Source organism: Hemibagrus wyckioides, linkage group LG07 (genome assembly GCF_019097595.1).
Source record: "Hemibagrus wyckioides isolate EC202008001 linkage group LG07, SWU_Hwy_1.0, whole genome shotgun sequence".
NCBI classification, from domain to species: Eukaryota; Metazoa; Chordata; class Actinopteri; order Siluriformes; family Bagridae; genus Hemibagrus; species Hemibagrus wyckioides.
Genome location: NC_080716.1, coordinates 16,515,116 through 16,529,381, shown reverse-complemented (window position 1 = coordinate 16,529,381; position 14,266 = coordinate 16,515,116). Strand labels below are relative to the sequence as shown.

The 14,266-nt window shown below is 38.9% G+C and overlaps 1 protein-coding gene across 3 annotated transcripts in view; it reads left to right on the top strand.

Annotated features, from left to right (window-relative positions):
- The window catches only part of chd3 (chromodomain helicase DNA binding protein 3), a 42,278-nt gene that overhangs the window by 20,240 nt on the left and 7,772 nt on the right, over window positions 1-14,266 (top strand). For 2 of the 3 annotated variants that reach the window (XM_058394696.1, XM_058394694.1), the window contains exons 26-39: window positions 432-518; window positions 681-766; window positions 1,858-1,991; window positions 2,110-2,254; window positions 2,851-3,016; window positions 3,516-3,664; window positions 3,797-4,022; window positions 4,843-4,986; window positions 5,088-5,216; window positions 5,792-5,900; window positions 6,086-6,218; window positions 7,722-7,917; window positions 10,607-10,770; window positions 10,853-10,976. In XM_058394696.1, coding sequence (XP_058250679.1) covers window positions 432-518; window positions 681-766; window positions 1,858-1,991; window positions 2,110-2,254; window positions 2,851-3,016; window positions 3,516-3,664; window positions 3,797-4,022; window positions 4,843-4,986; window positions 5,088-5,216; window positions 5,792-5,900; window positions 6,086-6,218; window positions 7,722-7,917; window positions 10,607-10,770; window positions 10,853-10,976 — 1,992 coding nt within the window. The remainder of the gene's footprint in view (window positions 1-431; window positions 519-680; window positions 767-1,857; window positions 1,992-2,109; window positions 2,255-2,850; window positions 3,017-3,515; window positions 3,665-3,796; window positions 4,023-4,842; window positions 4,987-5,087; window positions 5,217-5,791; window positions 5,901-6,085; window positions 6,219-7,721; window positions 7,918-10,606; window positions 10,771-10,852; window positions 10,977-14,266) is intronic. The other variant, XM_058394695.1, reaches the window with a different exon arrangement.

Here is a 14,266-nt window from a genome sequence, read left to right as displayed (position 1 = left end):
TATATTTATTTTATTTTATTTAGCTTTATTCTTTTTTTGATGGGCTTGGGCAGTCCTTGCATCATGCTGTTAGTCTCACTAGAGATAGATCTTTAACAAATCTATTTAAAATGCAGAGAAACAACAAGAAAAAAACTAAAGAAATATTTGATTCCTACAGTTATTTACTTTATAACACACCTATAAAGAGTTATTTAGATCTATATGAAAATATAAGCAGGTAGAACTATGGTTTTCTCACTGAAAGTGTCACTGAGTTTTCTTGTAATTTACCATGGTTGGCATTTAAATAGCTGTAAACTCCAGGGTTGTGTATCACCTAGACTGGTAGCTAGACATCATGTACAGTGAGAGCAGGCACACTGTGGGATGTTGTGTGTGTGTGTGTGTGTGTGTGAGTGTGTTGCTGACCCTGCTGTCTTTGGTTTCAGAGTGGCATGCTGATATCTCAGACAACCAGTCTGAATACTCTGTGGGATCTGAGGAGGAGGATGAGGACTTTGATGAGAGGCCAGAAGGTAAGGAAAGCAAAGCATGTGCACAGACTCCTACGAAAGGACTGAATAAACAGGCTTTGATGTGATTAGCGATATGCTCCTTGCAGTCTGTGCTGTCGACATTATAAATAAAGGTACAGTAATGTTTTGAACAGACTTAGTAGCTGCCTTTTTCTCTTGAAGGTCGAAGGCAGTCTCGGAGGCAGATCAGAAATGAAAAGGATAAACCGCTTCCTCCACTTTTGGCTCGAGTGGGTGGCAACCTTGAGGTAAAAGTGTCTACTCTTTTAAACACACTGATTGCAGCTGCTTTGTCGAAGGTACTGACCTGTCACTGAAGAGCCTTTGTGTATAAATTCACATGATTACCCAACCCTACCATCAACTTCAGCTGACATGAGATTGTAATTAGGCTTTGGCAATTTTTGATTGTGATCGCTTAATGATATGGAGGACCTGGTATACTCAACAACGCTTTATACTCTTCAAAACACGACCAGCTGACAGAGTAGTGCTGATGTGTTTGAAGCTGCTCAGAGTAAAATCTTGGTCTAAAGTGGCAAGAAATAATAATAATAATAAAAAAAACTTATTCCTACAATTAGGCCTAAGAATGAAAGAAATGAATGTTTGTATATACATTTGAAGAGAAACAGACTAAAACTCAGTTACAGTTCCTAAAGTAAATATAGAGCTGCTGAAACCAGATGTTCTCCGCAGAAATTTCTTAACAACTGTTATCTCGGAGACTGTGGCTTATTCATAGTCTTTTATTTTCTCCCAGCTACCAACTGGGCAGGTTGAAGGCTAACACATGCTTCCTCTGAGACACATGAAGCCAGCAAACCCCATTCTTTCAAACTGCTGCTCATGCTGCATCCCAGGGCCATGTAACAGATCTGCTAGCTACCCTTTTCTGCATGCATGAGCTCATAGATGTCCATGATTGCCTGTGATTTGCAGGAGAAAGACAGCGAGAGAGAAAATGCTATCCCTCCTATCCAGAGAGAAAATTTTGCACTCATGATTCCCAGACAATATGACAATAATTTTCTGTTAGATTGGATAGAATTCATCATTATTGATATTATTGTGATTGTGTTTAGACTGCTTTGTTTGCACTTATATTGGTTCATACTATAGAAATGGATTCATTCATGCTTAAGATTTGACTTAGGATTCCTTGGAGAAGATTTCCTTCGAGGACATTTATAACATGTTTACTTCTAGATTTAAAGAAAAAATTATATTCAAGAATACTAAATAATTATTTTTGAAAGTAAAAAAAAACACTGATAAACTTCAGAACCATTTAATTAGCAGTTTGTGTAATGTGTGTGCTTGTCTGTGTGTGTTATAGGTATTGGGCTTTAACACACGTCAGAGGAAAGCCTTCCTGAATGCGGTGATGAGATGGGGTATGCCTTCTCAGGATGCTTTCTCCTGCCAGTGGCTGGTACGAGACCTGCGTGGCAAAAGCGAGAAGGAGTTCAAGTAAGAAACAGTGATGAACAGAGATTTATGGTAACTGAATGGAAACACTGAAAGATTGCTCATTTCTATGTGTGCTTTCTCACTCTCATTCTGTCTGTCTGTCTGTCTCTCTCTGCAGGGCATATGTTTCTCTCTTCATGAGGCACTTGTGTGAGCCGGTAGCTGATGGCTCAGAGACATTTGCCGATGGCGTGCCGAGGGAAGGTCTGTGCAGGCAGCCTGTGCTGACCCGCATAGGAGTCATGAGCCTGGTGAAAAAAAAGGTCTGCCTTGTTTATTTTTAGGCTCATACCCAAACCTAGTACGCATACTGGAGGTATTACTGTAAAATGTACTATACAGTACCAGTAAGGAAAGCACACTTTTAGCAGAGTTTCCTTTACTTAATTTTACATGTTCCACAAGATCAGATCATACTTCTTTGTAGTAATGCATAACTATATACTGCTTATTTGGGTGTATGGATTAATTGATAGATTGTGCTTATATATAGCATTTAAAAATCACTTAATGGATGTTATTAAGGAACAGTCTGTGTAGATTCAAAGATATATATGCTCTTAATGTACAATATGAAATAACATCCTATTTTCTATTGATTTTGCTAAAATGCAGTCATTATGATATATAACCATGATTTCAATGAGAGCTGTGATGATCATTGTAGTCATTGCTGTGTGATGCTACACTTATGAATAACAGTCTTATTTTCATTTGTTTTTAAGCTCCTGTTATATAAATAAAATTTTGTAAGAAATATGTGGAAAACAAAGCAGTGAAACAGTTGAGACGTCTAGCCAAATAATGGAGTTTCCAGAAATGTTAAAGACAGAGGTGCTTCCTGTGCTGGTGTGTGCAGGTTCAGGAATTTGAACACATTAATGGAAAATGGAGTATGCCTGAACTGAAGCCTGAAGTCACTGGGGACTCTAAGAAATCCTCAAGAGCTTCCTCACCTGTTATTAAAACAGCTACACCAACTCCAGAGCAGAGCTGCAACAACACACCCTGCACCTCAAAACCAGGTACACACACACAGAATGAACATGTCCATGTACTAGTTCACATAAACATGCACACGCACAGTATAATATATACACAGTCACTAGAGATTGACATGGAATTTCTGAATCACGAAGCTACAGTTGTAGTGTTTGTCCACAAGAGGGTAGAGTGAGACTGTAATGAGTAAAATCAAGCGCTGTATGCTATTAATTTGTGAGCTCATTCATCCTCTCTTTCTAGCCACAGATTAGTCAAGATGGTTCTGTTCATGATGAATGATTACATTTATACAGATTACAGGAAGCCTTTTTTGGACAGCTGGATATCCTGTACACTTTTGTTATTATTGTGAAGCCATGTATTGTGATTAACAGATGCTATTCTATTTAGCCTTGTCAGTAAATGATAAACCTACCCACTGAGCTCACTTATGCACAAACAAGACCTGCATACGATAAACCTGATGATTATGCACAGAAACTCAGACACTTGACAAGATTTTGGTTTGTGACCATGTAGCCACACCATCTCCACCTGAGAAACCAGAAAAGTTTGGAAAGGAGGGAGAACGAGATGAGGGAGAGAGCCTGACTGATGCAGAGAAGGAGAAGGATAAAGGGAGGGAGGGGAAAGAAGGAGAAAACACAGACATTACAGAAACTAAAGAGGTAAGTGTGTAAGAAACTGTGTGAGTAAGTATAGGAGCCCTGGTTGAACACATGGTTTTGGGTATCTGTGCATGGATGTGTATTTAACAAAATGTAGCACAGTGAGAGATTTTCTGTTTCTCAATTCTAAAGGAGACCGAACAAGATACTGCACCCAGTGAAAAACCCGAACCATCTGAAGGGCTCACAGCAGACTCCAAATCAAAGGAAGCATCTGACACAATTCCATCCTCACCAAAGGCAAGGTGTGGGAAAGAGAAGGGTGGAGAGGAGGAGAGCTCTAAGAAAGAGGCTGGTATTGAAAAAATGAAGGAAGAATCTTCATCAGAGCTTCCTGCAATCAAAGACGAGAAGCAAGGTAGTTTGCTATGTGCATAAAAACACATTGCATTGTGTAAATAAAAAATACATAAGCTTTTATATTTATTTATTTATTTATTTTTTTTTACATAATTTCTATCCATTACATATGATGCCTTAGCTTGTACTAAGAACAACAAGATCTATAAGATCAACACTGGAGGCTAAAGGCAGTTGTTCAGATGAAAAGTCAGAAGTGGCGATAAAAAAAATCAGAATTCTTAAATCAAGTAAAAATGCAATTATTCCTCTTAATAAAAACTCTACATATAAAAGTAAAAGTAGAAGAAAGATTTAGAAAAGAAAAAGACTTTGTTCTCAAATTTGCTCATAGCTGACTGTCACAATGCAAACTGGCTCATTTTTATAGTCACATTGGTTAGAGTTTACATTTATAACTTATAATTCCTTGAAGCTGTCTGATGCATTTTATGACTTTACAAATGTATGATCATAGAGAAATGATAGTGATGTAGAAATTAAAATTGTAAAAGTTGAACTCAAACAAATAACACAAGTATAATAACAAAGTAATTGCATAAACGTTTATTGAAGCCCAACAACTGCCCCAGTAGTTTCCTTATAAGTAAACATTATAAGTATATATAAGTAGTATAATTATGGTAAATTATAATTATATAATTATATATATAAGTATTATAAGTAAACTTTTTTTCTGTTGTCAATACAAGCCAGGATGTTAAAACTAAGCACTATTCACTATAGATGTATTAGACAGAACATTCCTTTTAGAAGTCTGATTAGATATCAAAGCAGTATGCCAAATCTAGTCGTCATTTCTATTTTTGTTATGGCAGCAGAGAAAGGAGAGAAGAGTGAAAAGGGAGGAACAGGTGAAAAAGTCATGGAAGAGAAAGAAAAAAGTGAGGAGGCACCTGTTCCTGCAGAATCAGCAGAGAAGAAGGAGAAAGCAGACGGCCAAGCGCCGGATGTTAAGAACGGTGAATGCTGGAGAGCTCTGTCACTTATCATTACCATCTCTAACCTTCCTGTTATAAAGCCGTCATTTATATTGCTTTCTGTTCGTTTTTTCTGGCTGCAGATGAAGGCAAGATGGAAAAGGATGCTGGAAAAGAGGTCAAAGGCCAGAAGGAGGAGACGGCCAAGGGGAACGGCAAACCAGCTGAGCGTCCTCGCTTCATGTTCAACATTGCAGATGGAGGATTTACAGGTAGAAACCAGCGTTTACCAACGTTTACGCACAAGTTTATCATCCACTGCACCTAATTTGTAATTTACTTCAGCAGTGGAAATCTTGTTAACACAGAAGGTGGCAGGTTTGACTGCTTGGACAAACTGTTGTGTACATCAGTAGAACGTACCCAGATAAGAGCGTTCTGTATTCTGTAAATATTTTTGCAAACCTGCAGCTCTGCTGTGACTTTTGTCCAAAGGACCCAAGCTTGCACACTGTTAAGAGTCTATTCTCTGTTGGTTAAGATTAACTCCGATGATTTGGAGAATCTGAGCCCAGCGTGAGCTTTTATACACAGTGCCCCAGTTCTGGCAAAACATTTGACACAAACACTGGCTCAGTGTTAGTACAGCTTGGAGTGGAGCTGCACATATCCTGACAAAATAAGCACAGGCAGGTTTGTAAGGCTGGAAAGTTTATCAGTCGTTTGCACTGAAAATAATCAGCAGTAATACGGAGCTGCCTGGTTCACTTTGGATACTTTTTTCTCATTTAGGTAGTGTTGTATTGCATATATGTACTATATTTTCTCATTGTTTGCCTTTTTGTAGAGTTGCACACCCTGTGGCAGAATGAGGAGCGAGCAGCAATCTCCTCTGGCAAGATGAATGAGATCTGGCATCGGAGGCACGACTTCTGGCTGCTGGCTGGCATTGTACTGTATCCTTGCAAATGCTCACTAACCTTATGGTCTTAAAATCAGTGTGTTAGCCGTATGTCATCTACACCTACATATGCCACATGGAGCCTTGTGACAATGACAAATGTATTGGCAGGATGACAGTATGTGGCAATGTGTCATGGGACAGAATCCAGTTAAAACCTTGACCTTTGACCCATAACAGTCATGGCTATGCTAGATGGCAAGACATTCAGAACGACCCCCAGTTCGCCATCGTCAATGAGCCGTTCAAGTCCCAAGCCAACAAGGGCAATTTCCTGGAGATGAAGAACAAATTCCTGGCCAGGAGATTTAAGGTGAAGATGAAAACACAGAAATGTTTGCCAGTCAACATTATGTCAGTCATTGCAATTTTCTGAAACTTGAAGTTAAGCAAGTTATTTTGGTTACATTTCGATGAGTAAGCATGACTCTACATAACCACACACACCCACAGAATTGTGAGAAATTCAAGGAAGAAACAACATAAAGTGTCTTTGTAAGGCTTATGCCGCAACAGCTTCTCTGTTTGGCAAAGATTCGGGTCTCTGGAGCTATACTGGAGGGATGAACAGCATTCTTCTTAAAGATATTCCCTTGTGGGTGGTGTTTTGAGTGCAGAGTGCTGTCTAAAACATCAGTCCAGAATCTCGCGAAAAATGTAGGAAAAAAAATGTAATAGGAAAAGCGGTTAGTGTTAGTACTCAGTTGCAGTCGAGAATAGCATGTATTTATGTCATTTGAGACACAATGCTGGGTTGTTTACTATTTTTATTAGTGAACCACACTAATGCAGCATGTCAGGATAGTGAAAAGGGCTAAAAAGCATGTGGTTTGTCAACTGATAACATCTCTAAATATTCGCCAACAAAATCTGCTTTTATAGTCATAGTGATATTTCTTATATGACTGCGTAAAATAAATAAACAAGGAAATAAAAAGATGAGATTGTTATTTTTTCTCATGACTCAGTTTGTAAGTCAGCATATGATTTACACCGTTTTCATGCTCAGGAAGCTTCGTGAGCCCTCATGACCTGTTGATGAGGGTGTTATCATCCACTCTTAGGAAGATGGGAGATGTTTATTCCTTCATTAAAGGCGATCAGTCAGCATAACTTTGTACTGATTTATAGTGACCCTTCCCTCTACGGTGACATGTGGACCCAAACCAAGCCAGCACAAAGCCCTCCACAGCTTTTAATTAGTCACTTGACTGCACACTTCCCTTACTGTGCTTGAGAGGACATTTCCTATACGCTAAAATGACTCTAAACCTCAAAGAGTAGTCATTCTGTAAATATCTTTATTTCAGGAATTAATTCATTCCTCAGTGTGTGATGACAGACCCACGCAACATGCTGACACAAACTGTTGTGCAACACCAACGCTTTTTTGTTTTTTCTTTTTTCCAGTGTTTTGCTCCACTACATGTTTCATATCCCGTTCTCTACATCCTCATTCTTTCTTACCTCTCGAACTTTCTCTCTCGTGCTTGTATATATTATATATGAAATGCAAGGGCAAGTGCTATCCTTGCAGTTATTACATCATGTGCTTATTATCTGCTTAAGTTTCCTTAGAAATCTCACTAAAAATGAATTTGTTCCATTTGTTAGTTCTTCACTGTCAGCTTTATCCAGGAAGTTCACATATATTTCCTGGCCACACTCCCACTTTTGCTTGTTTTTCCTTAAACTCTGTGTGTATAAATTAATTGCTTGCTTGCATTGAAATTCTTTCCTTATATTCCCATTTATTTCTTTTTGCTCTGTCTTAGCTCCTCTCATCTTTTTCTGCCCGATTTTCTTGTTCTCTCAGCTGTTAGAGCAGGCGTTGGTGATTGAGGAGCAACTGCGTCGAGCGGCATACCTTAACATGACGCAGGACCCCACTCACCCGGCCATGGCTCTGAATGCACGCTTCGCTGAGGTGGAGTGTCTGGCAGAATCACACCAACACCTCAGCAAAGAGTCACTTGCGGGAAACAAACCTGCCAATGCCGTCCTACACAAAGGTGAGGAGAGTATTTATGTGCGTGCATATTATCTGTACAACACAGGTTTTTTATGCCAGTGCGATTTGTAAACATATACCTAAAAGCTCAATCAGCAGTGGCTTTTGTAAGTTTGTGTTTGCAAGTGGCTACACTTGGAGAATATCCACGAAAACACTGCTTCTGGAAGAAAGCCATATTTCACAACATCCCCAAGATATGAGAGCACTCACATCCACAAAAGGCATTTTCAGCTAAAAATATTCTGAGAACCACAGCTCTGTGTGCTATCTTAATCGACAAAGACAAACAAGCCACTTATGGCTCTTGTTTTAGTTGGCTCATCACTTTTACTCTTGCTGCTTTTTGTGCTTAAATACTTATCTAATTTTTCAAATCACAATCTGCCATATACATTTCGACTAGCATGCGGAATCTGAAGAGTGGGTATAAAGTTAAACCCACTGTAAATCTTTTAAATAATGAGAAGTTGCAATTCCAGAGCTATATAAATGGAGTGGCCAGGAGGTGGCCAAGGCCAGTTAAGGAGGCTCAGATTACCAAAAATAACCCACAAAACCAGATGAAACACTGTTTCATTTCAAGGACGAAACATTATAATATTGATGTTGAATAGTAGAGTAAAACAGAAACAACTTTTTGCACACACATTGCTACTTATTAAAAGCTTACTGCGTTTTAATCAGGCTTCATCGGTACACACGTGCGCAGCCATGCAGATCTTTTATATGCACTGATGATGCATTTACATAGAATTTCAAACAAGAACCAAGGCTATTTTTGCATGAGACGTGCAGCTCTGGGACTGTTTACATGTGCTTTGAAACGAAGCAGCAAGTTTATACCTGAACATTGCTTTGACTTCAGCTTTCATTTAATGACAACCACAACGGGCACCCTGATCAGTGAACATATAAAGAATGCGAACAAACTGCAGTTTATTACCTACAAAATACAGCTTACAAGAAGTTATTTTATTTTGTGTGTGTTAAAACACACAGAGTAAGAATTTGTTCAGTTTTTTAGGCTCTTGCTCATTTCTTGTAGAGTTTAGTAGTAATCTATGGTTGAAGATTCATGGTTCTCTGTCACATACACAGTTATATCCAGTATAAAACATGCAGTGAAACAAAAACCTGGCCTGCTCCTCCTTAGACTGTGTAAATAAATAACTGCATTAAAGTTAAGCAAAATGAATAAAGTGCAGCATTTGGAGAAGTTTAGGGAGTGTGTTGATTCACTATTTTCTAATATGTGTAATTGTTATTTTTACTTACTTGCCCATGTTGTAATGTTCTCCATGGCTTTGCTTTCCTGAGTGCATTGTGCAGCATATAATTGATACAGCATCACTGGATTTATTCCAGAGAAAATAAAAAGAATGCACAAAAGTAATCAAGAATTTATTTAAACAGAGTGGAAATTATATGCTCCATTCGTTCTTGTGTGAATTGAGCTTAAATCATTCAGCAGTTAATAATACCAGGGGAAATGATAATACTAGCAATACTATTTTCCTGCTGTCTTTCCACTGCTAGTTTCACAAATGATGGGTAGCTCCACACTGGGCAAGGAGCATCAGGAGCATGTCTTTAGTTAATGTTAACATGCAAGATTTTTAATCTTTTACAAATATGACTTAAAAAACCTCTGAGATACCCTATCAGATAAGCTTACATGAGTTAGCCTGCAAGATGGAATTAAAAACGCATCTACAATGTTGTCTGTGGTCTTAAAGGAAGTGCATCCTAGAGCTGATCTAATTTCTATATATGGAATCAGTGACAACCCTGCATTTTCATATACACAAAGATATGACATCTGCGCACAAACCTTTATTATATAAATACAAATCTGGGCATTAATATGTACTGTACACTGCGAGTCGAATTAGAGACAAGCAGGTAATGTCAGGATACCTTAATCTTACTAACAAGATTTCACTTACCATTATGTTACTTACCTCACCAATAGCTAGCTTAGCTACCCTTGTTATTAGATTTCATAACCGTAATAACTGTAAATAATAATAATAATAATAATAATAATAATAGACATAATTGCATACACTTTCTTAAAGGCACAGCATGGGGTTTAGTCTGAGCTAGATGACTCATCACATTTCCTGCTCACTGGCAGAAGGTGCAAATACATTAATATATTCATAGAGAGTCTTAAACTGAAATGAGCAAGAGGTTTTCATTTTAATTTAGTTTATATTAAACTTTCCATTTTAAAGCCATGCCTTCCTACACATCAGTGACTTCCTTTGGTAATTCAGGTATTATTCAGTGGTTAGTCCCCTACTATTAATACTTCTCAAATCCAATTCTGCCCAGAAATGAAGTCTAAACTTTCTTTTGTAGAAAAAGATTCTTTTTGTAGATTTGTACCAATTAACTGCTGCTGTAATCATAAAGTCTCTGATTCTCATACTGAACTCTTCAACACAAGCAGTACTAGTAGTAGTTTTAGTATTGTAGGAGTATGTCGTAGTATCTTATAGAGTTCTTCCTTGCTGCTCTTGCCTCTCGCTTGCTTATTAGGCATCTAAATCCACATCTGGAATTCTGAAAAACTGCATTGTAAAACTGACAGGGTCAATTAAAAAAAGCTCCACTGAAAATAAAAACTGAATACACACCTTTCAACACTTTTCTGATCATGTTGTACAAATGTTTAATTGCAGTTCTCAACCAACTGGAGGAGCTGCTCAGCGATATGAAAGCTGATGTAACGCGGCTTCCTGCCACACTGTCCAGAGTCCCACCAATCGCAGCACGCCTGCAGATGTCTGAGAGGAGCATCCTTAGCAGACTGGCCAACAAGGGCAATGAGACACACACACCACCGGTAAATGCTCACACACATGCACCATGAACACACCTGATATTTTTAAAGTAAACTATTCAATCATGGTCCTCCTTCTGTCCAGCCCATCCCACCTGGACCGTATGCAACTCCACAGAACTATGGCCCCCCTTTCACCCCAGCGCCACCAGCCATGGCTCTGGCTGCGGCCAACTACAGCCAGATGCCTCCAGGCTCGTTCATATCAGGTGAGCACTGCTGTTCCATTCATACAAAGGTCTTCTCCAAAATCTTCGATGCAAGGTTCATCACAGGTTGGTTCATTTGATCAGAGCTGGAGTTTGTTCTTCGACCCTGGTCTTTTATAAACCTACAGAAAGAACTTTAGATATTAGGTTGCTAAGCTGCAAAGATAGTAAACCTTTATCAAACCTTAATCACTCTAATCAAACCTTTTTAGTATTTTTAATGTGATTTGTTTTGGGGTTGAAATTATTTTTTTGAGAATGAAGCTCAAATGTGAAATGATCTTTATTGCAGCCAATTAAAACCTACTATTTAGGTCTACTAGACCTTCCTTTTTAACATAGCAAAGAAAGTCCTTGGCTGTTCAGTAAGTGAGCGGTTTGTTTGTAATGAAATTTAAAGGAAAATTTCACTAATTTAAGCAAATATTAGTGAACGTGGAATTTTGCTGTGCCCTTAGAACTGTGGAGTGTTTGTGGTTTCCACACAAGATTTGATAGGTAAAAAATATTGAATCCACACAGAGGCATTGTAACACACACACACACACACATTAGTTTTATGTACTTCTTAGTATATTTTGATGGCTTTTAGAGTTTGACTTTTGAAAAATATGGAAGCATGTTGTAAAAAGCGCAAATTATACTGCAACAGTATGTTGTCAGTCACCTTGACAATCAATTTGTCAGGGCTAAGGAATGCATTTAATAATGTCATAAAACAAATGAGGTCTAGGATGCAGGAACACAGATCATTTGTCTGTGCATAAAAGACTTACAACCTTAAAATATCTGTTTTATATCTGCCAAATTGTCTGGCAAGTGATTTGACTTAATATGGCATGCATTTAAACAAACTTGTACTATGTTTGTTTTTATGATTATAGGTTCCCCATTTTGGTTTCAGCAGTGCTGAAAGAGTTCTAGTTTTCCTCACCACACCTCTCCATCAGCATTTCACTTTCTGTCCCAGATTATTCGATTTATTTTCACGTTCTGGGAAGGCGTATATGTGTACTTTTTCAGTGAGATTGTAGATAGCAGCTAATCTGGATTAAATTCAACTCACTGCTGACATTTCCTGTTAACTAATGAGCAAGAAGAAATGCTGCCTCTTGTATTATTGATATAACTTCATCCACATCTAATTTCTACTTGCAAATGCCCTTTGGCTCTATTGACACTGTAGAAGTTGCACATTTACAATTTTTAAAGCAGTGTTTCCTAACGCAGTCCTAATGTCCTATAGAACTTTAGTATGTTAAGAAGACCACCGCAAAACTTGTCTTTAAGCACCAAAATAAGGGTAGAGTGAACAAGAAGGAATGTATTGTATAGCACTTCTTTCCTTTCATTTCACTGTGTGAACAGACCTGTTATAAGAGACTGTTTTCCATATTTTTGAACCCTGGTAATGGAAAAGTCATGGAACCATAGCTGGAACCATCTAAGTATGGTTCTATGACTTAATGGAAGACCTCCACGATGGTTTCCTTTGGATACACTCTTGAATACTTGCTTCCTTGATGAGTACCAATAACAAATTCATGTCACGCTTATCCTCTGGCTATTCTTGTCAATCCCAGTGACCCAGGTGGCTTGGCAGTTCTCCACTCTGTTGTAGTACAATGGTGACATACATATCCTTCGGTTTTACTTCCTTTCATTATGGACTGATTGGGCAAGAGGCATCTGTGTATCATGGAACAGGTGTTGATACTGTTTCTTAGGCTACAGAGGAGGAAAATGACTCAAGTGTTGACACTGTGATTTATTGAGGATGACTCAGTGCTGATATTGGGCTCTTTATCCAATGAGTTAACTTGTCTTTAGAAAGTAAAGCCCATTTATGGTGCTCCCCAACGCATTGAAGCAACTAGCCATCACTCCAGACAGTCCTAACTGTGAGAACCCTGACTGGACACAGGGTTGGTCAGGGCACATTTTCCTCTGTATAGGTTGATCCATTTATTGATTGTGATATATTGCCATGTCACTATCTTTGATTGACTTAATGGTGAGACCAGGCCATTTTTCTGTCTAAATACTTGCTGTTATGTAAAGACATATGGACAAGTACTCTAAGATAACTCACAACTACTGTGCAAACACCCTGTGTGTAAAAGTAACCCAAAAGAAAGGAACGGACAAACTGCTGTTGTGAAAATAGAGGAATTGGTAGTCCCAGTGGTTAAGGCTCTGGGTTGTTAATCGGAAGATTTGGGATTCAAGCTGCCACCGTTGGGCCATTTAGCAAGCCTCCAATTCCCTCTTGCTCCAGGGGCACTGCATTATGGCTGACCCTGTGCTCTGACCCCAACCCTCCAAGGATGGGATATGCAAAGAAAAACTTTCACTGTGCAGTAATGTATGTGTGACCCATAAAGGCTACTATGCTGTATCCCATAGCAACTAAGATGTGGAAATGCATACCTAAGATCTATGGTCAGCATCAATCATCTTTGATAAGCACTTATTATTATATCTGACATGTGCAGCTGAAAAGGTCCTGTTCAGCTCAATTTGTTCCAAGCTGGAGATTTCCCTGCAGTCGTATTGTTAGGTGCATGATCCAGCTGCATAATTGGGCAAGCCATGCAAAACATTCACTGAACAAATACTTTACTGATGGCAGACAAGATGCAAGTTTGTGTTTCATTAAGGGCAGATGCATCTGTGCCCAATGTTAGGGATAAAATCTTCACTATAGCACCCATACCATGCCAGCTCTTTTATATTTATCTGTATCCCACACAGAGATTTATGGGCGGGTCTTCATCAGCCTGTACCACTAGTGTGACAGTGTCTAGACAATCAGTGTTTATAACAGAGTTAAAGATCTCAGTCTCTGTTGCTGTATCTGTCAGAGCAGCCAGAATTCATGCTGTTTTTATTAGGTCGTAACTTAAGTGGAGGTGGGCTATCCATACTCTCCTCCAGCATGGGCTTCAGGCTTAGAGGTGTAGTCACTGAATGTATATCAGGGTCTGTCTCTGTAGATAAGGAAGCTGTAGGCTCCTAAGCTTTCCTGAGCTCTGCATTTCTTTGCCCTGTTGCGTTTGTCCTGTGCCTGCTGCTCGCTCTATTACTCTGCGTTCCAGCATGGTCAAGGCAGTCATTCTTCATCTTCCATGGGACTGATCATATGAGCCTTCTGCCCGGTTCTGCAGCACAGTGAAGCAGTTTACTTTTTTTTGCCAACGGGCTCTGCAACCATATCTGTGGCTCACTTCACTCTTCGCTGTGGCAGCGAAGTGCCAGAGAAAGGTGATGGATAGCCAGGCTATATTTCA